General features: G+C 45.7%; 2 protein-coding genes across 5 annotated transcripts in view; both read right to left on the bottom strand.

The window, feature by feature from the left end:
• The window catches only part of STOML2 (stomatin like 2), a 29827-nt gene extending 15565 nt beyond the window's left edge, over window positions 1-14262 (bottom strand). The window contains exons 1-6 of the mRNA XM_077463159.1: window positions 14107-14262; window positions 12383-12535; window positions 9189-9288; window positions 8156-8214; window positions 4239-4340; window positions 2976-3110 (exon numbers count right to left, since the gene is read on the bottom strand). Of these exons, the coding sequence (XP_077319285.1) occupies window positions 2976-3110; window positions 4239-4340; window positions 8156-8214; window positions 9189-9288; window positions 12383-12535; window positions 14107-14148 (591 nt within the window). The 5' untranslated portion in view covers window positions 14149-14262. The remainder of the gene's footprint in view (window positions 1-2975; window positions 3111-4238; window positions 4341-8155; window positions 8215-9188; window positions 9289-12382; window positions 12536-14106) is intronic.
• A 6800-nt stretch (window positions 14263-21062) lies between these two features.
• The window catches only part of ATOSB (atos homolog B), a 53162-nt gene continuing 47882 nt past the window's right edge, over window positions 21063-26342 (bottom strand). For 2 of the 4 annotated variants that reach the window (XM_077463160.1, XM_077463161.1), the window contains exon 9: window positions 21063-24833. In XM_077463160.1, the coding sequence (XP_077319286.1) occupies window positions 24680-24833 (154 nt within the window). In that variant the 3' untranslated portion in view covers window positions 21063-24679. The remainder of the gene's footprint in view (window positions 24834-26342) is intronic. The other 2 variants (XR_013263991.1, XR_013263990.1) reach the window with 2 other exon arrangements.

Genomic DNA, 26342 nt, shown 5'->3' on the forward strand with positions numbered 1-26342 from the left:
CAATTTTTCGAACACGTTTTCTTGGGGGAAAAAACTTGTGCTTTAAAAAAAATAAAAAAGTAAAGTTAGCCCAATTTTTGCATAAAGTGAAAGATGAAGTTACGCTGAGTAAATAGATACCTAACATGTCACTCTTCAAAATTGCACACGCCCGTGGAATGGCGCCAAACGTCGCTACTTAAAAATCCCCATAGACAACGCTTCATTTTTTTTTTACTGGTTACATGTTTTGAGTTACAGAGGAGGTCTAGGGCTAGAATTATTGCTCTCGCTCTAACGTTCACGGCAATACCTCACATGTGTGGTTTGAATACCGTTTTCATATGTGGCCGGGGCATACGTATGTGTTCGCTTCTGCATGCGAGCACATGGGGACAGGGGCGCTTTAAAAAAAAAAAAAATATGTATTGTTCATTTTACTTTATTTATTTTAGTTTGACATTTTTTTTCCCCAAAAATAAATTTTTGATCACTTTTATTCCTATTACAAGGAATGTAAACATCCCTTGTAATAGGAATATGGCATGACAGGTCCTCTTTACAGTGAGATCTGGGGGTCAATAAGACCCCGCATCTCACCTCTAGGCTGGGAAGCCTAAAAGAAAAATTAAAAATAAAATAAAAAGATTCTGGCTTTGATCGTACTGGCGAGTTGGTAGAAGCACCGGAGGGCAGCGAGGGGGGGCGTCTATGGCTGGGTATCTCCGAGTATGGCTGGGTATGGGAATTTATGGTGGGGTATTGCAGAGTATTGGCTGGTAGTGCAGAGTATTGCCAGGGTATGGAGGGGTTAAATTCGGTGAGCAGCGATGTGGGGACTGCAGATGCAGCCCACAGCGCTGCTGACACCGATCTCTTTCCCCTCCGCTGTACCGATCGGTACAGAGAGGGGGAGGGAGGAACCGGCGTCATAACATGACGCTGGTTTGTTTACAAGTGATCACTCCGTCATTTGACGGAGCGATCACGTGGTAAACGGCCGCTATGAGCGGCTGTTTACCGTGATCCATGATGCACCGGGTCCACTGGACCCAGGGGGCGCGCAAGAGCAGAATTCTGGGAGGCCGTTAATTAATGGCCTCTCAGAGTTAAACAACCGCCCTTAAGCCGTTAATCGGCTATGGGCGGTTGTTAAGTGGTTAAACTGACAATTGTGTGGTCATGCAACACTGTACCCATGAATTTTTTTATTTATTTTTTTTAATTAAAAGTATGCAATTTTTCCCCCCACAAATAGAGCTTTCTTTTGGTGGTATTTGATCACCACTATCATACACCAGCCAAAGGGATAGGGACTGGGCGGGCAGCTCCCTGTATGTGGCTCTGCCCCCTTTCTATCACCTAACAGGCAATGATTGGGCTGCTTAAGGGGCGGAGCCACATACATGGAGCGGCTCGTCCAGCCCCCATCCCATTGGCTGGTGTACGATAGCTGATGGAAAGGGAGCGGAGCTTGTGTTGGCTTTTGTTTGATAGGCTAGCTGTTTGGTCCCACCCACCCCCGACATCACCGCTGAGTTTTGACAGTCTCTGCAAGTAGGGACATTACATGACAGTTTAACGCACTTAGTGGCTCTTACAAGCCTGGCGATCAGCTAAATGTGAAAGCACTATACACTCTCTTGCAGCATTTCACTGGAGAACTCTGGAGACAGCCGGCATGCAGCTACACTAATGGGGTGATTAGGGTGTGCCCAGGCACATGCCTATGAGCGGAATACATATTGGCCTACATTTTATGAAAGAAAAATACATTTTTTGGAAATTTTGTATTCGATCTCTTTTAACATTTTTATTTTTTATTTATTTTTTAAAGAGTACCTGTCATCACCTATTACTGTCACAAGGGATGTTTACATTCCTTCTGGACAGCAATAAAAGTGATCAGAATTAGTTTTTTCTCAAAAGGGACAGTGTAAAAAAAATTAAAATAAAACATAAATAAGAAATCAATCTTATCCGTGGCTTACAGGCTTACCTGTAGGTCAAAGTGGTTTACAACTACTTTAAAAACTTCAAACTTAAAGAAAAAAAAAGTTTTTTTTTTCTTTAAAATTCCCTCCTAAACTTAGGGTGTGTGTTATACGCCAATAAATATGGTACATTTTTTTACATTGTATCTACTTGTGACAAATAAAAAAAAAAAAAAAAAAAAAAAAGTTTAACTCTACACCTGGTCTGTCCTTCAAAAATCCAGAGGGGTTATACTGTGCCTTGAGCACCAGGTTTTCTCTTTTGTCTTTATTTTCACCTAGTGATCCGGCTCACTGCTTTGATCTGTGGAAAAGCAGTCTATTCCAGCTTAGGTTGCTCTCCTGATTAAAGGGGTGTTGCTTTTTAGTTTAAGAAATAAATAGGAAATGCTACTGGCACAAGGTTTTCTCTTTTGTCTGACATATTGGATTGGACGGACCGGGTTCTTTGCACACGCTGCCAATCCCTGCCTTATTTATATTAATGTATAGAATGCATTAAGATAGAAAAACCTTCTACCTTTAAATTTAGAACCACTTTAAACACTTTTGTACCCTCAGGTGGTCAGACCATTTTTGCAATTTTTTCCTTTTTTATTTTTCACTTATAGCTTTCAGAATTTGAGAAAGACATTTTCTGAAAGCACATGATAAGTAGAATAAAAAGAAGGTGCTACTGAAAAAATGTCAAACTAAAATAAAGTAAAATGAACAAAAAAAAAACAAAAAACAAAAAAAACACACAATTTAAAGCGCCCCTGTCCCCATGTGCTCGCATGCAGAAGCGAACGCATACGTATTTGATCACCATTATCATACACCAGCCAAAGGGATAGGGACTGGGCGGGCAGCTCCCTGTATGTGGCTCCGCCCCCTTGCCATCACCCAACCACAGGCAATGAATGGGCTGCTTAAGGGGCGGAGCCACATACATGGAGCGGCTGGTCCAGCCCCCATCCCATTGGCTGGTGTACGATAGCTGAAAAGACCTGCATTAATTACCTGCATCTGCATGGCCTCTCTGACCTTAGGAGGCACGTGAATGTCTTTAATCTCATACCGCAGGCATGTGATCCCCCAGTAATCGGAGGCCTGGTTTATGATGTCCACAATGTTGGCGTTCAGATTTTCTCTCTCCTAAAAAAAAAAAAAAAATATATAATATAATATAATATAATATAATATAATATAATATATATATATATAGATATATATATATATATATATATATATATAGTTTTAATACAAAATGAGTTCATGGATCTAACAGTAATTAGTGAAGGAAGTCAAACGCCACATGGATAAAAGAAAAAGTAAAGCGTAAAATGTAAAATGTGTCCCATAGGAAACCATGTTAAATGGACCGTAGTGCATTTCTACAAAAAGCACAAAAAGTTATAGGTGTGAACCAGGCCTAAAAGGGGTGCACAGCCTTACATTTTGATTTATTTCTAAAGCAATAGATAAGCCTGTCCCCTGCCAGCATGTTGCAGAGAAGGACCCTTTCTGTGCGGGTGGAAGCAGCGCTCCTTCTGCAGAGCCCATTCGCTGCAAAGTCAGGCCTATCACTCTGAGTATGGGCTTTGCGGGTTGTGGAGCAATAAGTGTGACTCAGTAGGGGACCCGTTGAACCTCTCAGAGAGACTAAGAGAAAGGGTCCTTCTCTGCAGTATGCTGGCAGAGGACAGGCTTTCCCTAGTCAGGCTGTAGCGCAGGCGTCTCAAACTGGCGGCCCTCCAGCTGTTGCAAAACTACAAGTTCCATCATACCTCTGCCTGTGGGTGTCATGCTTGTAACTGTCAGCCTTGCAATGCATCATGGGACTTGTAGTTTTGCAACAGCTGGAGGGCCTTCAGTTTGAGACCCCTGCCGTAGCGGTTTTCTAAAACCAAAAGAATAAAAAATAAAACACACAGCATTTTACTCATCTTTTGATGTACCCGGGACTTGTTTAATTGGTTTGATCTGATGGCATTAGGCTCCTTTTACATTTGTGCAACTTGGGATCCGACTTAAGAGACCCCAAGTCGCAAGACGTGTGAAACGTATTGTATTTCTACGAGAGCCGTACCTGCTGACATAACAGAAGTCGCTGCAACTTCAGTCCAGAGAATGTAAAGTCAGATCAAAAGTTGCATCAAAGTCACACTGACCACTTTGTCGTCTCACAAAATGTCAAAAGAAGCCTTAAACTGAACTTGATGTTAGGAGGAAATTCAACAAATCTCTGAATTGTCAAAGAGCAGGGAGAAGGTGTAGACTCACCCGAAACACCTTGTCCAGCGTCAGTTTCCCCAGCTCAGAGCGCATGGTGGTCTGCGCTAACTGCGTCACCGCGTACTCTGGGTCCTCCACCCCGTAACTGGCCTGTGGACAGAGACATTGGACATTGGAGGTGAGAGCTTATAGAATATTCCTCAGCTACACAAAAACTTTAAAGCAAAAACTAAATAAATAAATCACATGGAACATATATAATCAAATCACAACCAACACTGTACCTGTACCTGTATGTTAAAGAGGAAGTAAACTTCCTATGCTGACATTTACCTATAGATAAGCCTATAATAAGGCTTTTACCTACAGGTAGTGTAAATATCTCCTAAATGTGCGCCGTTTAGGAGATACAGTGAGGAAAAAAAATGTATTTGATCCCTGGCTGATTTTGTATATTTGCCCTCTGACAAAGAAATTATCAATCTATAATTTTAATGGTAGGTTTATTTTAACAGTGAGAGACAGAATAACAACAAAAATATCCCCAAAAAAATAAAAAAATTATAAATTGATTTACATTTTAATGAATGAAATAAGTCCAAAGACATGCAGGTAGGTTAATTGGCTTCTGTCCAAAAAAACTGGCCCTAGTATATGAATGGGGACTTTGGACTGTGGGCTCCTTGGGGGTAGGGACCGATGTGAGTGTGCAATGTACAGGGATAGGGGTAGACACTCACTGAGGTTGAACTGGATGGACTGATGTCTTTATTCAACCTTACTAACTATGAAACTAAGTATTTGATCCCCTATCAATCAGCAAGATTTATGGCTCCTAGGTGTCTTCTATACAGGTGGTGAGCTGAGATTAGGAGCACTCCAAGCGAGTGCTCCTAATCTTAGCTTGTTACCTGTATAAAAGACACCTGTCCACAGAAGCAGTCAGTCAGATTCCAATCTCTCCACCATGACCAAGACCAAAGAGCTGTCCAAGGATGTCGGGGATGAGATTGTAGACCTAAACAACGCTGGAATGGGCTACAAGACCATCACCAAGCAGCTTGGTGAGAGGGTGACAACAGTTGCTGCAATTATTTGCAAATGGAAAAAACACAAAATAACTGTCAATCTCCCTCGGTCTGGGGCTCCATGCAAGTTCTCATTTCGTGGAGTTTCAATGATCATGTGAATGGTGAGGAATCAGCCCAGAACTACACAGGAGAATCTTGTCAATGATCAAGGCAGCTGGGACCATAGTCACCAAGAAAACAATTGGCCGTGAAGGACTGAAATCCTGCAGCATCTGCAAGGTCCCCCTGCTCAAGAAAGCACATGTACAGGACCATCTGAAGTTTATTAATGGACATCTGAATGATTCAGAGGAGAACTGGGTGAAAGTGGTGTTGTCAGATGAGACCAAAATCCAGCTCTTTGGCATCAACTCAACTCGCCGTGTTTGGAGGAGGAGGAGGAGGAGGAATGTTGCCTATGACCCCAATAATACCATCCCCACCATCAAACATGGAGGTGGAAACATTATGCTTTGGGGGATGTATTTCTGCTAAGGGCACAGGACAACTTCACTGCATCAAAAAGGGACGATGGAGGTGGCCATGTACCGTCAAATCTTGGGTGAGAACCTCCTTCCCTCAGCCAGGGCATTGAAAATGGGTTGTGGACGGGTATTCCAGCATGACAATGACCCAAAACACGTGACCAAGGCAACAAAGGAGTGGCTCAAGAAGAAGCACATTAAGGTCCTGGAGTGGTCTAGCCAGTCTCCAGACCTTAATTGCATAGAATGTGGAGGGAGCTGAAGGTTCCCGTTAACAAATGTCAGTCTTGAAACCTTAATGACTTGGAGAGGATCTGACATAAACCCGGTGGCCAACTACAAGAAACGTCTGACTGCTGTGATTGCCAACAAGGGTTTTGCCACCAACTACTAAATTAAGTTTTGTGAAGGAGTCAAATACTAATTTCACTCATTAAAACACAAATTGATTTATAACTTTTTTGAAATACGTTTTTCTGGATATTTTTGTTATTTTGTCTCTCACTGTTAAAATAAACCTACCATTAAAATTAAAGACGGATCATTGCTTTGTCAGTGGGAAAATGTACAAAAATCAGCAAGGGGGGGTCAAATACTTTTTTCCTTCCGAGCCCAGTGCCGTGAACTGCGGCTCTCACATGCATGCGCGGGAGTGATGTCATCGCAGCTCCGGCCAGTCACAGAGCCGGAGCCCACGAACCCGGAAGCAAGACAGTTTAAAATGGAAGCGGCTGCAGCGCTGACATCGTGACGCTGGAACAGCTTTGTTTTAAGGCAAGTTTCACGTAATGACTTTACCTTGCAGGAAGAAAAATAAAAATAATAAAAATGTCCAGCGGTATACAGCCGCTTTAACCACTTGCCACCAAATGGTTGTACCAGACAGAGGGGGTTATTTACTAAAGGGAAATCCACTTTGCACTGCAAGTGCACTTGAATGATCTGAGGGGGATATGCAAAGAAAATAAAAAAGCATTTTAGCTTGCATATGATTGGATGATAAAATCAGCAGAGCTTCCACTCATTTCAGATCTACCCCTTAGATTTAGAGCAACTGCACTTTCAGCGCAAAGTGGATTTGCCTTTCGTAAATAACCCCCAGAGCGTACCAGGCATCACCTGTTTTTTAAGAGCCGACAGCCGGCTCTCTTGTAATAACCGATGTGGCTAGGCAGCTGCTTGGTTGTTATTACAAACAGTGGGATCACCTCCTAGTGTTAACCCCTTCCCTGCCAAAGTCATTTATACAGTAACAGTGCATAATTTTTAGCTCTGATCACTGCAATAATGTCACCGGTCCCAAAAAAAGTATCAAAAAAGTGTCTGATCTGTCCGCTGCAATGTCGCAGTCCTACTAACAAAAATTGCTGATCACCATCATTACAGTAATAAAAAAAAAATGATAATAAAAATACCATAAATATCTATCCCATATTTTGTAGACGTGATACATTTTGCACAAACCAATCAATATGCAATTTTTTTTTTAACAAAAATGTATAAAAAAGAATACATATTGACCTAAACTGATGAATACATTTGTTTCTTTTACATTTTTGTATGCATATGTATTATAGCAAAAAGGAAATAAAATATATATATTTTTTTCAAAATGGTCGGGCTTTTTGTTGAGCGCAAAAAATAGAAAACCGCGGAGGTGAGCAAATACCACAAAAAAAACAAACAGCTTTATTTGTGGGGGAAAAAAGAAGGACTTCAATTTTATTTGGGTACAGCATCGTACGACTGCGCAATTCTCAGTTAAAGTAGCGCAGTGCTGGATCGCCAAAAATTGCCTGGTCATTAAGGGGGTAAATCCTTCTGGGGGTGAAGTGGTTAAACCGCCTCCGCATGTGTAAAGGCAAAACATATACGTAGGTCATGTTCACTCCACACGTGAGGTATCGTTACTAAGGATGAGCTCCGGCGTGTTCGCATACAGCACGTGCAGAGGCTGATAGGATGTTGGCAGTGCTGCGCTAATCACAGGCAGTGAGACATTGCCCGATGTCTGCAGCCGCACATCGAGACAATGTCTCACTGCCTGTGATTAGCGCAGCGCACTGCCGACTTCCTGGCGGGCTCTGCACGTGCTGTATGCAAACACGCCAGAGCTCATCCTTAATCGTTACTAACGTTATACCGAGAGCAATAATGCTAGCACCAGACCTCCTAAGTAACTCTAAACTGGAAACCAGTAAAGGCGTTTAAAGTGTCACCCCACTTTGTAGAGACTGCCTCCTGCTAGACCACCAAGAGAATTAGCTCACTTTTATTTTGCTGAAGAGGTTCTTCCTTTACTGATAAAAGTAAAATAAATAAAAACGAATAAAAAAAATAAAAAAATAAAAAAATAAAAAAAAGAAGGGGGGGGGGGGGGGGGTGACCCATGAGCAGGTAAACATTTTACTTTGTAGGGATCCATAATGCGCAGGTACAGGACACCGTCTATCTGTAACGTGACGTTATCTGCAAAGAAGATGAAAGAAAATCAGCAGCTGTACAACAGTGCTAGCATAACAGTGCTACTATTTATTATAGCAAAACAGAGTGTAACTGTAATGAGAGTTAAGGGAGTTAATCAGCCCTTAGACAAGTAAGTAATGGGTTAAGTACCCTGCCCTACCCAGCCCAGACCTGCTCATATGTGATCAGTTCATTTCTGGAGTCTGATCCATTCCTTTGAAGAAAGCCTTGAGGGATCTGAGAACTGACAATATGGTGATAATCAACGTCATTCTACGAGAGTCCATTGAACGAAGAACTAAAACCACAAGAGGGCAGAGAGGCCAAGAGCCACGTGACAGTCACCCAGGGAGTTGTATGGCCACTGGAGATTGAGAAAGTGGCTATCCCCCAACTACAGGAGGGAGGGGCCAGGAGCACTGGCGGGGGACCTGAGAAGAGGAGGATCGGGGCTTCTCTGTGAAAAACCAACTGCACAGAGCAGATAAGAATGGCATGTTTGTAACTTAAAAAAAAATAAAATAAATAAAGACTGCCTTTAATATGACTTTAAATGTTGGCTGCACTTATGCTGTAAAGCAGAACTTCAGCCAAAAATTAAAGTTGATCTCATTGTTGCAGCCTTATGGGTATCTTATGTTGCAATGTACCCGCTTCAACTTCCTTAATCTTTGCCAAGAATGGCATCACCTCGGGGCCCGCAGCCTCCTAGCACACATCACACGTCTCAGGAGGCTGCAGGACCAGTCCCACAATACCATGTGATCTTGTGCAGAGGGAAGCTGGCTATGGGACCTCAAAAAGTCACAGCCAGCTTCCACATCCAACATGGAGGCACTGGGGTTCCAAGCCCAAGACATCGCTGGGCTCCATGGGCTGCTAAGTACCTGTTTGTTAAAAATCATTAATTGTAGCTGCTGACTTTTCATTTCAAGGAAAACAGGTGATGTTGCTCTTTAATCACCACAAACACTTACCCAGACTTACAGCAGACTGCTCCGGGACATTGATGACGATCTCCTTCAAGCTCTGCACATAGCGGATTCGGTCCAGAATTGGAATGAGAAAGTTCAAACCCTGCAAAGAAGGTGGTGGGATAATCTGAGAGCTGACAAAGACCAGAACAATCTTCCATTCATTATATACTTGAGGGTAGGGACTGATGTGAATGTACAATGTATATGTAAAGTATAAGTACCTTACATACTAATAATAATAATACTAATATAGCAACTAGATCATAATATCAATAGGCACATTTAACAGAGTTGTCCCATAGCCAATGCTTTGTTATCTAGGCTGTGTGCTTAGGTTCATCTTCCAACAGAACAACGACCCTTCGCCCCAGTCTGTCTCTGTACATTGCTGCAATTCATCTTTCCCTCGATCCTGACTACTCTCCCAATTCCTGCCGCTGAAAAACCATGAGCAGTGCCTGGTTTCCTCCAGACATGACTCTTGACATTCAGGCCAAACAGTTCAATCTTTGTTTCATCAGACCAGAGAATTTTGTTTCTCGTGGTCTGAAAGTCCTTCAGGTGCTCCAGGAGGGCTGTCATGTGCCTTTTACTGAGGAGTGGCTTCCCTCTGGCCACTCTACCATAGAGGCCTGATTGGTGGAGTGCTGCAGAGATGGTTGTTCCTCTGGAAGGTTCTCCTCTGACAGAGCTCCAGCATTTCTCTGTGAAGAGTGACCATCGGGGTCTTGGTCTTACCTGACTAAGGCCCTTCTCCCCCCTGATTGCTCAGTTTGGCCGGGTGTCTCATTCTAGGGAAAGTCCTGGTGGTTCCAAACTTCTTCCATTTATGGATGATGGAGGCCACTGTGCTCATTGGGACCTTCAATGTTGCAGAATATTTTCTGTACACTTCCCCAGATCAGAGCCTCCATACAATCCTGTCTCGGAGGTCTACAGAAAATTCCTTTGACTTCATGGCTTGGTTTGTGCTCCGACACGCACTCTGGGACCTTATATAGACAGGTGTGTGTCTTTCCAAATCACGTCCAATCAACTGAATTTACCACAGGTGGGCTCCAATCAAGTTGTAGAAACATCTCAAGGATGATCAGTGGAAACAGGATGCTCTGGTGAGCTCAATTTTGAGTGTCATGGCAAAGGCTGTGAATACTTCTGCACACGCGATTTCTTAATTTTTAATAAATTTGTAAAGATTTCAAACATACTTCTTTCACGTTGTCATTATGGAGGTATTGTTTGTAGAATTTTGAGGAAAATAATGAATTTAATCCCTTTTGGAATAAGGCTGTAACATAACAAAATGCGGAAAAATTGAAGCACTGTGAATACTTTCTGGATGCACTGTATATTGTGATCAGCTGTGTGCAAAACGACACATTGATCACAAAGCATGCCGGATGCGCAGTGTGGGGGGGGGGGGGGGGAGGTGGTTTCGGAAGGATGTCCATGAACACCCTCCCGGAACAACAGAACCGTGCTTTAACCATCTTTCAGCTATAGCGCAATAAAGAAGAGGTTAATGTAGAACTAAAAAGGCAAAACTTTTTTTTTTTCCCTCCCATTTTGTATAGAGTAACCCCTGTCAGTTGTTTTAGCCATCTGTGTCCCCTTGGGGAGATTTCCCTTCACTTCCTGCCTCAAAGCTAAAACTCTGGTGACAGTGGTAGTCTGCATTTTAGTGGAACCTTCCACTAAAAATTGGAGTAGCTGTTCCATTGAAGGATTATTGACCAATACAGGGTAAAATACAGACTTCATTGGAATGTCTTTACCCCCTACGGCAGGGGTCTCCAAACTATGGTCCTCCAGTTGTTCAGGAACTACAATTCCCAACATGCCCAGTCATGTCTGTGAATGTCAGAATTTTTACAATGCCTCATGGGACGTGTAGTTCCGCAACAGCTGGAGGGACGTAATTTAGAGATTACTGCCCTACGGACTCAGGCAGCATCTACAAGGCATGGGCCTTTAACATCTGTGGTTGAGTTGTCTACAACTTCTTACGACCTATATGTATACATTATGTCGCGTACACGCGACCGGACTTTCCGGCAGAAAAGGTCCGATGGTCTTCCCGACGGACTTCCGAGCAAACAGACTTGCCCACACATGGACGGACTAAAGTCTGTTCGTTTTGAACGTGATGACGTACAACGCGACTAGAAAAGGAAGTTCAATAGCCAGTAGCTGCCCTTGCGTTGTATTTGGTCCGTCGGACCAGCACACAAACGGTTTTCCCGATAGAAATGGATTCCATCAGACAGATTTGAAACATGTTCTATTTCTAGGTCCGTCTGAATTTTTTTAAGAAAAAAGTCTGATGAAGCCCACACACGATCGCTATATCCAACGGAACGATTGAGTCTGACCTTTTCTGCCGGAAAGTTCGGTCGTGTGGGCGCGGCATGTCAGACGATTATCACTCTAACCCTTAGAGAAGAGTTAGACGGAAGTGCGCTGGGTTTTCCACATGGCTGTAGTCACTTCATGGAGAGACCTGCTTGTACTATGGGGGCCATGTGGACTATGGAGTGGCTTAACAACATAATGACTTGAGGGTTTAGTACTATATGTCAGCAATATATAGCAAATGATTTTTTTTTTTTTTATGGAAGAATGTTTTACTACAATTATCTTCAATAAACGTTAATGATTTTACATGCAGTGTCTACAGAGAGTTCTGCACTCTTCCTTGTGCCTCTAAAGTCCCCATCACAGTCCATGTGCTCTCTACGTATCTCTAGAGATGTTGTGGCATTGAATAATCCTTCATTTTGGTGCTCTGTATTTGCATGCCTACATGAACTAATATACGAGTAATAATAAAAAAAAGGCAGTCTGGGGGAAGTCAGCCTGGGGAGGAAAGCGCTAGAGGATGCTGGACGTCCTCCAGCCAGGAAATGAGGCAAACTCCGTCTGACCTGCTGCAGCTTCTAATGCACATTGTGAGATGCTCTCAGTGTGCGGTGATATCAGAGTAAGCTATGTCAGTCCAGGAGAGGAGCACAACTGTACAAGATGGAAGGAAATGCTGAAGTTTAGCTTTGAGAGTCCTACAGCAAACTTGTGCTGCCCATATCCACTCTGCACTAAAAACTGTCCTGGGAAGCCAGACTTAGGAAAAGCTTTAAACTTTATCATCAAGATCTGTATTCATGAAAACACTGAGGCCATGTGCGAGGAGAACTTACCGGCTCCAGGATGCGGTGGAAGCGGCCCATCCGCTCCACCACCCAGGCCTCCTGCTGGGGTACGAAGAGAACCACCGTGTTCATCGGCAAGCCGGAGGAGGCATATCGCTGAACCTGCGTGTTCCAGACCTTGTGGGAGTTTATCTGAGAGCCCTGCAGAGGAGAGAGGAGAGGGTCAGACAACAAAACACAATCTAGCCTGCTGACACCAGGCAGAGGACAACATGGAAGATAGTGAGGACCCCCATGCTGGAAGTCAGAGGATGGCGAGGAACCCGTGTTGGACATCAGAGGTTGGTATGGTCCTGATGCTGTAAGCCTGAGGCCAGCTGGGACCCTGCGTGCCATGTAAGGTGCCCGAGGACAGCAGGGACCTTGTGTCAAATGTCGGAAGGGAGCCCCGTCCCATGGGGGTTGCCCCGTGTCGGGCGTTGGAAGGGAGCCCCATGTTGAGAGGGAACCCTGTGTAGGGAGTGAAGCCCTGTGTCAGGAGGGAGCCTGTGTCTGGTGTTGGAGGTCAGCGGAGACCCTATGTCAGGTACTGGAGGACGGCGGAGACCCTGTGTTGGGTGTGGAAAGGGACTATGTTTCAGGGGAGGCCCCGTGTCAGCTGTCAGCGAGGACCTCGTGTCGGGGGTCAGAGTTCAGAGAGGACCCCGTGTTGGGAGTCAGCGAGGACCTCGTGTCGGTGGACAGAGGTCAGCGAGGACCCCGTGTCGGGGGTCAGCGAGGACCTTGTGTCGGGGGACAGAGGTCAGCGAGGACCCCGTGTCGGGGGTCAACGAGGACCTCGTGTCGGGGGACAGAGGTCAGCGAGGACCCCATGTCGGGGGTCAGCGAGGACCTCGTGTCGGGGGACAGAGGTCAGCGAGGACCCCGTGTCGGGGGTCAGCGAGGATCTCGTGTCGGGGGACAGAGGTCAGCGAGGACCCCGTGTCAGGGGACAGAGGTCAGCGAGGACCCCGTGTCAGGGGGCCAGCGAGGACCTCGTGCCGGGGGACAGAGGTCAGCGAGGACCCCGTGTCGGGGGGTCAGCGACGACCTCGTGTCGGGGGACAGAGGTCAGCGAGGACCCCGTGTCGGGGGACAGCGAGGACCTCGTGTCGGGGGACAGCGAGGACCCCGTGTCGGGGAGCCAGCGAGGACCTCGTGTCGGGGGACAGAGGTCAGCGAGGACCCCGTGTCGGGGGTCAGCGAGGACCTCGTGTCGGGGGTCAGCGAGGACCTCGTGTCGGGGGTCAGCGAGGACCTCGTGTCGGGGGTCAGCGAGGACCTCGTGTCAAGGGTCAGAGGTCAGCGAGGACCTCGTGTCAAGGGTCAGAGAGGACCTCATGTTGGGGGACAGAGGTCAGCGAGGACCCCGTGTCGGGGGTAGACTTGCCACCTCATCCCTTTAAACCCGAACACATGAATTACACAGGTTGTGTGGCTAATTGAATGCAGGCAAGGCACCGATAATGACACCACCATAATCAGCCACAGAACTTGTGTAATTTATATGTCTTCAGGTTTAAAGGGATGGGGGGGCAACCCTAGTTGGGGGTCAGAGGTCAGCGAGGACCCCGTGCCAGGTCAGAGGTCAGCGAGGACCCCGTGCCAGGTCAGAGAGTATCCGTGTTGGGGGTCAGAGGTCAGTGAGGACAGGTGCGAAGCTTACGTAGTAGACAATGTTAGAGATAACCTCCCCCCATAATACACGGTGTCAGAGTTCGGTGTCCCCTCACCCTCAGTAGGGCTCTCCCTGCCAAGCTCGCCGCTCTCAGCATCTCTCCCGGCTCCTGCTTGCAGTGTGCGCCCCACTCTGGCACCGCCCGATGACGTCGCCACCCGGCTGAGGCAGAGCCTGTCTCCGTCTGATGACGACATTGGCTGGAAGACGCTGATGTCCGCTTGCAACGCCCCTTTTCTCACTGTAGCCTTACTGTGGAGGAGTGTGGGGTGTAGCAAGATGGCGGCGATGGAACGTCACTTCCGTTACAATCTCTGACAGAATCTGACGAAACACTGTGTCTCCCTTGTGAGAGCAGCGCCGCCCTATTGTGGTTGACAATCCCATTCTCAAGTAGCCACCTTTTTTCTTTGTATTTTTTTTATTCCCCCCCCCCCCCCCCCACCGTGTGTTTAGTTTTTATAATTTCACAATTTGGTATCATATTATCTCCCGTCCCGTATGCAGCACTGATGGGCACTCATAGGCGACACTGGGTACTTATGGGTGGCACTGATAAGCAGCACCGATGAGGTGGCACTGATATGCAGCACTGATGGGCGGCACTGATCGATGGCATTGATAGGCATTGAGGATGGGCACTGATTGGCAGCTGCCTGGGCACTGATTGGAAATGTCCTGGTGGTCCTGGGTCGGCATCCGGGGGGGGGGGGGGGGGTGGCGGCTGCGCTGATAAACAAGCTGTTTACCACGCACACCGATATACGTCGGCGCAATGGCAGCGGTGGGCAAATGGCCGCACCTGTACGTCCACCTTTAATTAGCGAGGCTAGGTGGCGTGCGCGCACAGCATACAGCGTGACCATGCCCGCAGACTCGATGTCCGATGGTGTCCCGCAATCGTGTCACAGAGCCGCAGAAAGGGTAGATGCCTTTGTAAACAAGACCTTTCCCTGTTCTGCCCAGTGCCAAGACGGGGATGTACTGCTCCTTGTCATCGGGAGCTGTGATCAATGTCATGTCAGGAGTAGACCACCACCACCCCCCCAGTTAGAGTCAGTCCCTAGGACACACGTAAACCCCTTGATAGCCCCCTAGTGTTTAACCTCTTCCCTGCCAGTGTCATTTACACCGTAATCAGTGCATTTTTATAGCACTGATCACTGTATAAATGACAATGATCCCAAAATAGTGTCAAAAATGTCCGATGTGTCTGCCATAATGTCGCAGTCACGATACAAATCTCAGATCCCCACAGATCACTAATTTAAAAAAAAAAGATTAATAAAAAAAAAATGCCATAAATGTATCCCCTATTTTGTAGATGCTATAACTTTTGCACAAACCAATCAATATACGCTTAATGCAATTTTTATATATTTTTGGGGGATATTTATTATAGCAAAAAGTAAAAAATATATATATATATTTTTCAAAATTGTCGTTTTTTTTTTTTGTTTATAGCGCAAAAAAAAACAGAGGTGATAAAATGCCACCAAAATAAAGCTCTATCTGTGGGGAAAAAAATGGACGTCAATTTTGTTTGGCTGTAACGGCGCACGACCGCGCAATTGTCAGTTAATGTGACGCAGTGCCGAATCGCAAACAGTGCTCTGGTCAGGAAGGGGGTAAAATCTTCCCGGGCTGAAGCGGTTAAAGTCCAGCTGAATTGCAGTCACACGGATCCAGTGGCCTGTGTCCTTTTTAAAGCAGAGCTCCACCCAAAAGGGGAAACTTAACCTTCTGCGCAAGCCAAACCTTGGGATCTCCGCTGCCACATTTGGCACCTTTCGGGAAGGGTGGGGGTGGGGGCAGGTATTTGTTTTTGACAGGTACCCGTCCCTACTTCTGGGTAATCTCACCCGGCAAAGTCTCCTGAAAGTTCACAGCATGCGTACTGTTTAGGACTGGTGACTTTCCTCTGACTTCACTGGCTACATGCTTGTTCCAGGTTGTTGGCTAAATCTATGGAGGCCAGGGAACAGCCTGGCCCTTTGCTGAAAGAGGTCAGCAATAGTATATTAAAAAAAAAAAAAAAAAAGACCCCGTCCCCAGGCTATTCCTTGTGGAAACACTCTTCCCATAAGATTATATGTGCTTTTAATGTATTTTATGCATGTTATTTTCCACGAAAAAAAATTGCCCCTTGTGTAGACATCCAAAACTCAGAGTGCCGCTGGGTGCCGCCATTTTTAGTGTGATGTCAGCAGACTCAGAGCTGTTCCTTAAGTGACCAATTCATAGAATTCCCATTCTCTCCCTCCTCCAGTAGCTACAGAAAAGGTTACTGTATGTAGGGTGGTGAAGGGAGGGGACGGAGGAGCTAGGCCAGCACAGACACTAATTAGATGCCATGTGGCCTTCTCCTTCTTTGTGCCTTTCAGTTTGTTTCAGGATTTGAATGGAACACAGCCCCCGGCTTTTTCTCTATTTGGCACAGTCTCCATTTTCTGACATGTCGCAGCTGAATACTTCACAAAATGGTTTATGTCTCATGACTGGCAGATAAAACGCTGTTGCACGGCAGAAGCTAAACGCCAGGCAAACAGTTAAATACGCAGATGAAATCCATATATAGCATCCATTTTTTTTCTTCCCAGTGATTTGTATTTCTGTCCATGCAGTCTTCAGCTTGACATACAGTATCGCACAAAAGTAAGTACACCCCTCACATTTTTGTAAATATTTTATTCTATCTTTTCATGTGACAACACTGAACAAATGACACTTGTCTACAATGTAAAGTAGTGAGTGTACAGCTTGTATAACTGTGTAAATTTGCTGTCCCCTCAAAATAACTCAACACACAGCCATTAATGTCTAAACTGCTGGTAACAAAAGTCAGTACACCTCTAAGTGAAAATGTCCAAATTGGGCCCAATTAGCCATTTCCCCTTTCCAGTGTCAAGTGACTCGTTAGTGTTACAAGGTCTCAGGTGTGAATGGGGAGCAGGTGTGTTAAATTTGGTGTTATCACTCTCACACTGGAAGTTCAACATGGCACCTCATGGCAAAGAACTCTCTGAGGATCTGAAAAAAAAAGAAAAAAAAAAAGAATTGTTGCCCTACATAAAGATGGCCTAGGCTACAAGAAGATTGTCAAGACCCTGAAACTGAGCTGCAGCATGGTAGCCAAGACCATACAGCGGTAAAACAGGACAGGACAGAACAAGCCTCGCCATGGTCCACCAAAAAAGGTGAGGTCATGTGCTCAGCGTCATATCCAGAGGTTGTCTTTGGGAAATAGATGTAAGAGTGCTGCCAGCATTGCTGCAGAAGTTGAAGGGGTGGGGGGTCAGCCTGTCAGTGCTCAGACCATACGCCACACACTGCATCAAATGCTAAAGATGATGCACAAGAAAGCCCACACTTTGCTGAAGACAAGCAGACTAAGGACATGGATTACTGGAACCATGTCCTATGGTCTGATGAGACCAAGATAAACTTATTTGGTTCAGATGGTGTGAAGCGCGTGTGGCGGCAACCAGGTGAGGAGTACAAAGACAAGTGTGTCTTGCCTACAGTCAAACATGGTAGTGGGATTGTCATGGTCTGGGGCTGCATGAGTGCTGCTGGCACTGGGGAGCTACAGATCATTGAGGGAGCCATGAATGGCAACATGTACTGTGACATACTGAAGCAGAGTATGATCCCCTCCCTTCAGAGACTGGACCACAGGGCAGTATTCCAACATGATAACCACCCCAAACCCACCTCCAAGACGACCACTGCCTTGCTGAAGAAGCTGAGGGTAAAGGTGATGGACTGGCCAAGCATGTCTCCAGACCTAATCCCTATTGAGCATCTTCAAACGGAGCGGCGCAAGGTCTCCAACATCCACCAGCTCTGCGATGTCATCATGGAGGAGTGGAAGAGGACTCCAGTGGAAACTGGTGAAGCTCTGGTGAACTCCATGCCCAAGAGGGTTAAGGCAGTGCTGGAAAATAATGGCGGCCACACAAAATATTGACAATTTGAGCCCAATTTGGACATTTTCACTTAGGGGTCTACTCACTTTTGTTGCCAGCGGTTTAGACATTATTGGCTATCAGTTGAGTTATTTTGAGGGGACAGCAAATTTACACTGTTATACAAGCTGTACACTCACTACTTTACATTGTAGACAAGTGTCATTTCTTCAGTGTTGTCACATGAAAAGATAGAAGAAAATAGTTACAAAAATGTGAGGGGTGGCTCACTTTTGTGAGATACTGTAGCTCTGCCGAACAGCTAGGTGACTTTCCTCTGTTACAGTTAGAACAGTGGTTCTCAACCACGGGGGCCACCACCTTCCTGTTCTTGTGGACATTTTATTTAGATGTATTTAATATGTATTGTCACAATGTCTCCCACTGTTAAATCTCCTGCAGCCCGCTCTAAAGAACGGACTGAGGCAGACTGACGCCAGACTGACGCCAGCTGAGACACGTTTTGGTAGCGGAAAGCTTCCGGAGGTTGCAGATGTTTGCAGAGTGGGGATATGTCCACCAGAGTAGGGCCCCTGTGCAATGCACAGACGTTAGTCTTGGGGGGGGGGGGGGATGTGTTCAGTCTGCAAAGACATTATTGGTTATGGGGGGGGAAAATCTACGCTCGTGTGTCTGAGCAGCATGTAGGGAGGCTATGACGTGTTCCTGCAGATAATCTCCCATCCTCAGGTATGGTAGTATAATCCGGGTGTGAGTTGTTCTCTGAAAAACGCAGAATAAGGATTCGCGACAATGGTAAAAACGGGAGTCTTTAGGTGCGTTATGGGCGGACAGCGTCCGTGATTTCAAGGCCAACCATGTGGTTTCTTTCGTCTTACAGGTAGAGGGGGCAGGAAATAAAGCACACTGCCCCTGCCCAGACACCACCCTAGTCATTGTTCATTGGTTGAGATTTTTCCTCCCGTTTGCCTGTGCTTGATTGGCCGATTTCTGAAGCAACAAAGCTCTATTGTTATATAAATAAAGACTGACCCCATTATCAGTCGAGCTGTGGAGCCAAGGATGTAAGGCTGGTGGTCATGGCTGTGTTGGGATGATACGGGAAACGGGGTCGTACCAAGACCCCTTTCACACTGTGCCACCCATAGCGTCGGCGGTAAAAGGCCGCTATTTTTATCTGCGTTTTACCGTTGGATTTGCGGTGCATTTCAGCTGCTAGTGGAGCGCTTTTAACCCCCGCTAGCAGCCAAGGATTAAAACTGCCCGCAATAGCGGCGTTTTGCCGACGGTATAGCTGCGCTGCCCCATTGATTTCAATGGGGAGCAGCGGCAGAGGAGTGGTAAACACACCGATCCAAAGAAGCTGCTGGCGGGACTTTTCCCGATGTCCTGCCAGCGCACCGCGCCGATGTGAAAGTCCTCGGGGCTTTTACACTGGAGACAATGGAGCAGCTGTTTGAGGGCGGATTTCAGGCGCTATTTTTAACGCTATAGCGCCTGCAAAACGCCCTCGGTGTGAAAGGGGTCTAAGATGCATTATACCAAAAGGCTGAAAGTGACATGGATTACGTGCAGCGTATAGTGGAATTTCCATGACACCGACTCCTCCGACAGATACACTTTACCTTTTGGATGCTGCCAATAACCATCTGTGCAAGCCAAAGCCTGGGACGCAGTGCAGTGGATTCAGTACTCCCACCTAAACCTGGAGGGGGATGGGGGGACGGGACTTGATCGCAATCTACCCGTCAATCACAACCAAGTTGGGGCATGGAAGATTTTGTAAGACTACCAGGCCCATCTAAGGTTGAGACTCACCGAGTTGGTGAACTATTACTGAATGTGATTGGGCAAGGACAGAGAAGCAGTAACGCAAAGAGCTCATCACAACAGATTGGCTGCTAGTGTGCTTCTATGCAGATACCAAACCAGATTTGAAAAAAAAAAAAAAAAAAAACGCACAACATTAATTGGCGTTTCTTATACATCAAAACAGCCATAACATTATCACCACTGACAGGTAATGAGCTATACCCCTCATTTGTCACTTTGACAATAGTAGCTCGTTCATCACTTGGATAATAAAAGTGTCTCTGCGCTGTTGAGACACAATCATTTCCTGCTTGTGCGCAATGATGTCATGAAGCCCCGCCCCAAATCTTCCCAAGTCTGCACACCTGCTGTGCCCATTATGGGGGTTGCCACCATCCCTGTGCCGAGTTCCTGGGTCTGTATACCTTCTGTGCCCATTATGAGGGGTTCCCACCATCCCTCTGCTGAGTTCCCAGGTCTGTACATCTGCTGTGACCATTATGGAGAAGTTCCCACCATCCCTAAAGCCGAGTTACCAGATCTGTACACCTGCTGTACCCTTTGAGGGGTTCCCACCATCCCTGTGCCAAATTCTCAGGTCTTTTTTTAAACCTTCCGTGCCCATTATGAGGGGTTGCCACCATCCCTGTGCCAAGTTCCCAGGTCTGTACACCTGCTGTACCCTTTATGAGAACTTCCCACAATCCCTGTGCTGAGTTCCCAGGTCTTTAAACCTTCTGTGCCCATTATGAGGGGTTCCCACCATCCCTGTGCTGAGTTCCCAGGTCTGTACACCTGCTTTACCCATTATGAGGGGTTCCCACCATCCCTGTGCTGAGTTCCCAGGTCTGTACACCTGCTGTGCCCATTATGAGGGGTTCCCACCATCCCTGTGCTGAGTTCCCAGGTCTGTACACCTGCTTTACCCATTATGAGGGGTTCCCACCATCCCTGTGCTGAGTTCCCAGGTCTGTACACCTGCTTTACCCATTATGAGGGGTTCCCACCATCCCTGTGCTGAGTTCCCAGGTCTGTACACCTGCTTTACCCATTATGAGGGGTTCTCATCATCCCTGTGCTGAGTTCTCAGGTCTTTAAACCTTCCGTGCCCATTATGAGGGGTTCCCACCATCCCTGCGCTGAAAATCCCAGGTCTATAAACCTGTGCCCATTATGAGGGGTTCCCACCATCCCACTGAACAGAAGAGACATGTTGCAGACAAAAATATACATCTTCAGAACACTTATTCCTGTGAAATCACAAACAAAATCTTTGTAAATTTCCATTTTAATGAAAATATTTGAACATGTCTTAAGTTACAGAATATTAAAACTGAAAGAATACCAGAGGAGGATGATTAATCAAAAAAATAAAATAAAAATTTCAAATAAAAACATTAACAGAAATCGCCCGCCTGGCTTTGGCGCCAAACGGCACTCGCGTTTAATCCCACAAGCCTTGCATAGCAAAACATCATGTGACCAAAACAAAAAGAAAAAGAAAAGGGGGAAAGGAAGCACTCGGGTCAAAATGGACTGAACAGAGTCAGAGTGAGTTTAAACATGATTCTGTGGACTTGTCGGATTCTCAGGGATGGTTATGGAGGAGATTATGGGGAGGTCCCATCAGGCTTTGCTCATGGCCATTCATTCTGAGTCTCCAGGCTCCTATTCCCAGGGATGTGTTTTTGCAGAGGGACTATTGGATTTCCCATCATGATTTGCTCATGGCCATTCATTAAAAATAAAAAACAAATCTTTTGGCACACAGTGAAAGAGGTCAAACTTAATCTGCTAAAAAAAAAAAAATGCATTGGGATATCTAAAACTGTGGGAGCTTCTTAATGAGAACCTGTACTTTGCCTGTAAGAAGTTCCCTTTACTGGAGGCAAATCAGTGCCCTGTACTACTAGGTATGGGTGTGTATGTGTCCAGTACTATATGTTATGATTTAAAAATCAATTTCCACGAATTCCTGAAAAATCCTTTTTTTTTTTTGCTTCCTCCTTATCCACTCCAGTGCTTTATACTGGCATAGCTGAGTAATGGCCACGCCCCCCATGTGCACTCACACATGTATAGAGTAGGAGAAAGACAGGGGGTGTGTCTACCCATTAGGGAAGGGGCGTGTCTTGGACCTGGTCTGCTAGATTACAGGAGGGCTCTTGACAGAGTGGTCAGACTCCAATGCCTATTAGACTGCACAGTCATGCAAGCTAGAGATTGATAGTCTGACGTCCGCTCAATTTTGGTGGCTCCAATCCGGCTTTAAATATCCGTTTAAAGCTTACATTCATTTTCTAGAAATAAAAAATGATGCCCTGCCATCCAATACAAAAATGGGAATGACCCCTTGTTGATCCCACCAATAGATCAGTTGTTATTTTTCCACTTCCTGTAACAGGGTCACAACTCTGCAGTCCAATGGCACAGCAGCGTTGTGTCATACTGTGGACAGGGTAGTCTTAGATGGACATGGAGTTTTAAAAAAGGTATATAAAATTTTTTTTAAAAAAAACGTATTAAAGCCCAACTCCAGCTAACAAATCGTAAGCTACTGGAGCAACAGTTTGAAACCATATGAATAAAAACCCGACCACTGTAAGCACCCCTGGCAGTGTTATATGGTTTGTTCTAACACTGTCACCGTCACTATTACTGGACAGCTTGGCCTGGTAAAAAAAAAAGTGGAAAAAAACTGATCTACTGGCAGAATCAACTGGTGATAACACTGTGATAAGGGGGGGGGGGGGGGGGATTGTGTCAATTGTGGCGATAGACAGCATCAGGTCTGCCAGTTTTTATTTATTTTTACCCCCCCACTACATGTGACTTCTGTTCTTAGTGCACAGACACAACACATCCTTACACTGGATCTCCCTTGCAACATTTTTTGACAGGTCCTCCACAGGAACCATAAATTATAGGATAAAAAAAAAAAAAAAAAGGAAAATGGCATGCTAAAATATTATTAGAGTGTAATATATATATATATATATATATATATATATATATATATATATATATATATATATATATATATATATATATATATACACATGCACACATACACACAGTCAGTCTCTCTCTCTCACATATATTGCCTTCTGTGCAACATTTGTCTATAACCTCGGTGCCCAATCTGCGGCCTAGGAGCTGCACGTGGCCCTTTGGCACTTTCTGTACTTCTGTTGCTTACTCTGGCCAGTGATGGAAAAATATTCTTTAGACTGGTTTCTAGTAGTTAAAAATTTTACTTTTTGTTGTCCATTCTATTTTTATGTCCCCCCCCCCCCCCCCCCCATCAGATTTTTTTTTATTTTATATAATGGACCTTGCATATAGAAATCACTAGTGTGGAGACATGGATTTGTTAGGGGGCTGTAATAGTGATCTTAGCTTCATGTATTGTGTCTCCAGTCCCGGGCCTTCTCCCTGCGGCACGCCTCCAGTCCCGGGCCTTCTCCCTGCGGCACGCCTCCAGTCCCGGGCCTTCTCCCTGCGGCACGCCTCCAGTCCCGGGCCTTCTCCCTGCGGCACGCCTCCAGTCCCGGGCCTTCTCCCTGCGGCACGCCTCCAGTCCCGGGCCTTCTCCCTGCGGCACGCCTCCAGCCATCTCCCGTAGCACGTCTCCAGTCGCGGACCTTCTCCCGTAGCACGTCTCCAGTCGCGGACCTTCTCCCGTAGCACGTCTCCAGTCGCGGACCTTCTCCCGTAGCATGTCTCCAGTCGCGGACCTTCTCCCGTAGCATGTCTCAGGTCGCAGACCTTCTCCCGTAGCATGTCTCAGGTCGCAGACCTTCTCCCGTAGCATGTCTCAGGTCGCAGACCTTCTCCCGTAGCACGTCTCCAGTCGCAGACCTTCTCCCGTAGCACGTCTCCAGTCGCGGACCTTCTCCCGTAGCACGTCTCCAGACATCTCCTGTAGCACGTCTCCAGTCTCGGGCCATCTCCTGTAGCATGTCTGCAGTTTCTAACCATTTCTTGTATTGTGTTTGCAGTCTCTGGCCATCTCCTGTAGTACATTTGCAGTTTACAATAATCGCCTGTAGACCGTCTGCAATCTCTGACAGCTTTCACCAACTATTATGTGCAGCCCTTTGGGGATGTCAGGGGCCCCACCGAGGCCCCATATGTCAACCAAGTTGACCTCCACTGGTCTACATCTATTAAAAGGAAAGTACTTTAACCCTAGAATTATATCACCATATCTAGCCTAGTCATATTAGCTCAGCTATTTGCACTGTACACTCAGCATGTTGACCTGTGTCCTACAGAATTGGGTACAATTGGCCTTATTGGATAAGGCGGCGATGAGCAAAGGATGGTAAACCCCTAGTGACTAATGAGGTTTTATCTCTCGATAAAGTCAGTGTTTTAATTGGTTGTTTGGATTGATGCCATTTGCCCGGCCTTCGTCGTGCAGGAAAAGCAGCGGCTCTACCTCATCAACATTCTCGGCACACACAAAAAGCTAGAAGCCGGATAAATTTCCATTTCTCTTAACGTTATCGCTCTACGCTGGGCGCCCAGAATATGCGGCCCCGCCATAATAATTCAGGTACATCGTGATAAAGTAATTAGTACAAAGGGACAAGCGATTCAGAAAAAAAGATCTCTTCTGGGTTTCGACTAAAAGAACTGGAGCGGGCCAGAAGATAGAGGTGTGGACATAAGAAGAACGGCTGGCATTTTTTACATCTCCCCTCTGCAAGGGAAAACGAGTGCGCCAGCCACTCCAGAGACCAGAGGCTGGGGGGGGGGGGGGGGTAGGTAGCAGGGGGTGCGGGTAATAAATAAGGTGTGTGATCTGAGGAGATATAGGAGGGGTACAGTCTATAGGAGGAGAACGTTCGGCCCATCGGTGTCCTCCCTAGTGCTCTGTCCTCAAATCCTCGGGGAGTATTTGGGGTTTTTGGGGGCTTCCGTGAAGGATTTGAGTTCATAGGGGATGCCAGTGTCCACCTCGATGGATTTGCGGGAGAAGAGTAAGCGAATGTCTTCGTTGAGGTAAATCTTCCCGGATTTCGACCGCTGAAACCTGGAGAAAAAAAATAAAAAAATACACAGAACGTTGGTGATCAGTGGAAAACCTCTACTGAGACAAAAAAATAAAAAATGGAGGATGTAATCTTTTGAGAAATGCTAGTTCTCTGGCTGTCAGCCTGAATCAAGGGCTTCAATGACAACAACTTTAATAGTGGCCCCACCACCTTCTCATTGCGTCCATTTTTTTAAAAATTCTATTCAGCTGTCAGGAATGAAAAAAAGAAATAAATGAACAATTGGTCCTTCAGAGAATGGGGAAGAATGTGAAATCACTCCCCTTGAATTTGCCATGTGAATGCATTAGTAACTGCTCAGGTATTTCGTGTTTTTTAGTATTTAGCTTGTTTTAGACCATACTCTCCACCTCCCCACTCCTGCTGCCCTCCCTTGCATCTCCTGGCTCACCCATAAGATCGGTGAGGTGGAGAAGGAACCGACCGGCACCGGATGAGGCGCATAGAGATGTCCTGTGGGCCAGATGGTCCCCGAAGTTGCTATGATCATTAGAAGGCCGGGCGCAATGTTATGGCGTCACACCTGGCCTCTGCATTAGAAAAATAAAATAAAAAAATGGCGCCGCCTGGGAAGCCAGGATCTTTTTTTGATTTCAAGCTTCCCAGCCTAGAGGTGAGATGTGGGGACTTATTGACCACACATCTCACTGTAAAGAGGATCTGTCACGCACAATTAACAAGGGAGGTTTACATTCTTTGTAATAGGAATAAAAGTGATAAAAAAAAAAATAAAAAATGTAAAAAGAAAGCATCAAAACGAGAACAATAAAAGTAAAATTAACAAAAAAAAATAAAAGTAAAGCGCCCCTGTCCACACGTAGATGTCAACGCATACGCAACTTGAACCCACATATGTAAACGGAGTTCAAACCACAAACGTGAGGCATCGCCGCGAACGTTGGAGTGAGAGCAATAATACCAGCCCAAGACCTTCTCTGCAACTAGAAAAATTTGTTAACCTCTAAAAAATTTTAAAGCGTCGCTTACGGGGATTTTTAAGTACCGAAGTTTGGTGCCATTCCACGTGTGCAATTTTCAAGCACGACATGTTCGGTATATATTTACTCAGCGTAACATCTTTAACATTATGAAACAAAAATTATTATTTTTTTTTTAAAGTTAGCAAAATTTTTGTTGCATAATGGGAAAGATGAATTTACGCCGAGTAAATAGTTCCCGAACATGTCCACGCTTCAAAATTGCATGCACTCGTGGAATGGCACCAAACTTCGGTACTTAAAAATCCCCATTAGCGACGCTTTAAATTTTTTTTTACAGGTTAACACATTTTTAGAGTTACAGAGGTGGTGTAGGGCTGGTATTATTGCTCTCACTCCAACGTTCATGGCAATACCTCACATGTGTGGTTTGAACGCCGTTTAAATATGTGGGCGCAAGTTGCGTACATGCTGACTTCTGCACGTGGACAGGGGCGCTTTATATTTATTTTATTTATTTTTTTATTGTTAATTTTACTTTTCTAGGTT

The sequence above is a fragment of the Lithobates pipiens genome, unplaced genomic scaffold (genome assembly GCF_037356315.1).
Source record: "Lithobates pipiens isolate NorthernLeopardFrog02 unplaced genomic scaffold, aLitPip1_a1.2 Scaffold_3, whole genome shotgun sequence".
Classification (NCBI taxonomy): domain Eukaryota; kingdom Metazoa; phylum Chordata; class Amphibia; order Anura; family Ranidae; genus Lithobates; species Lithobates pipiens.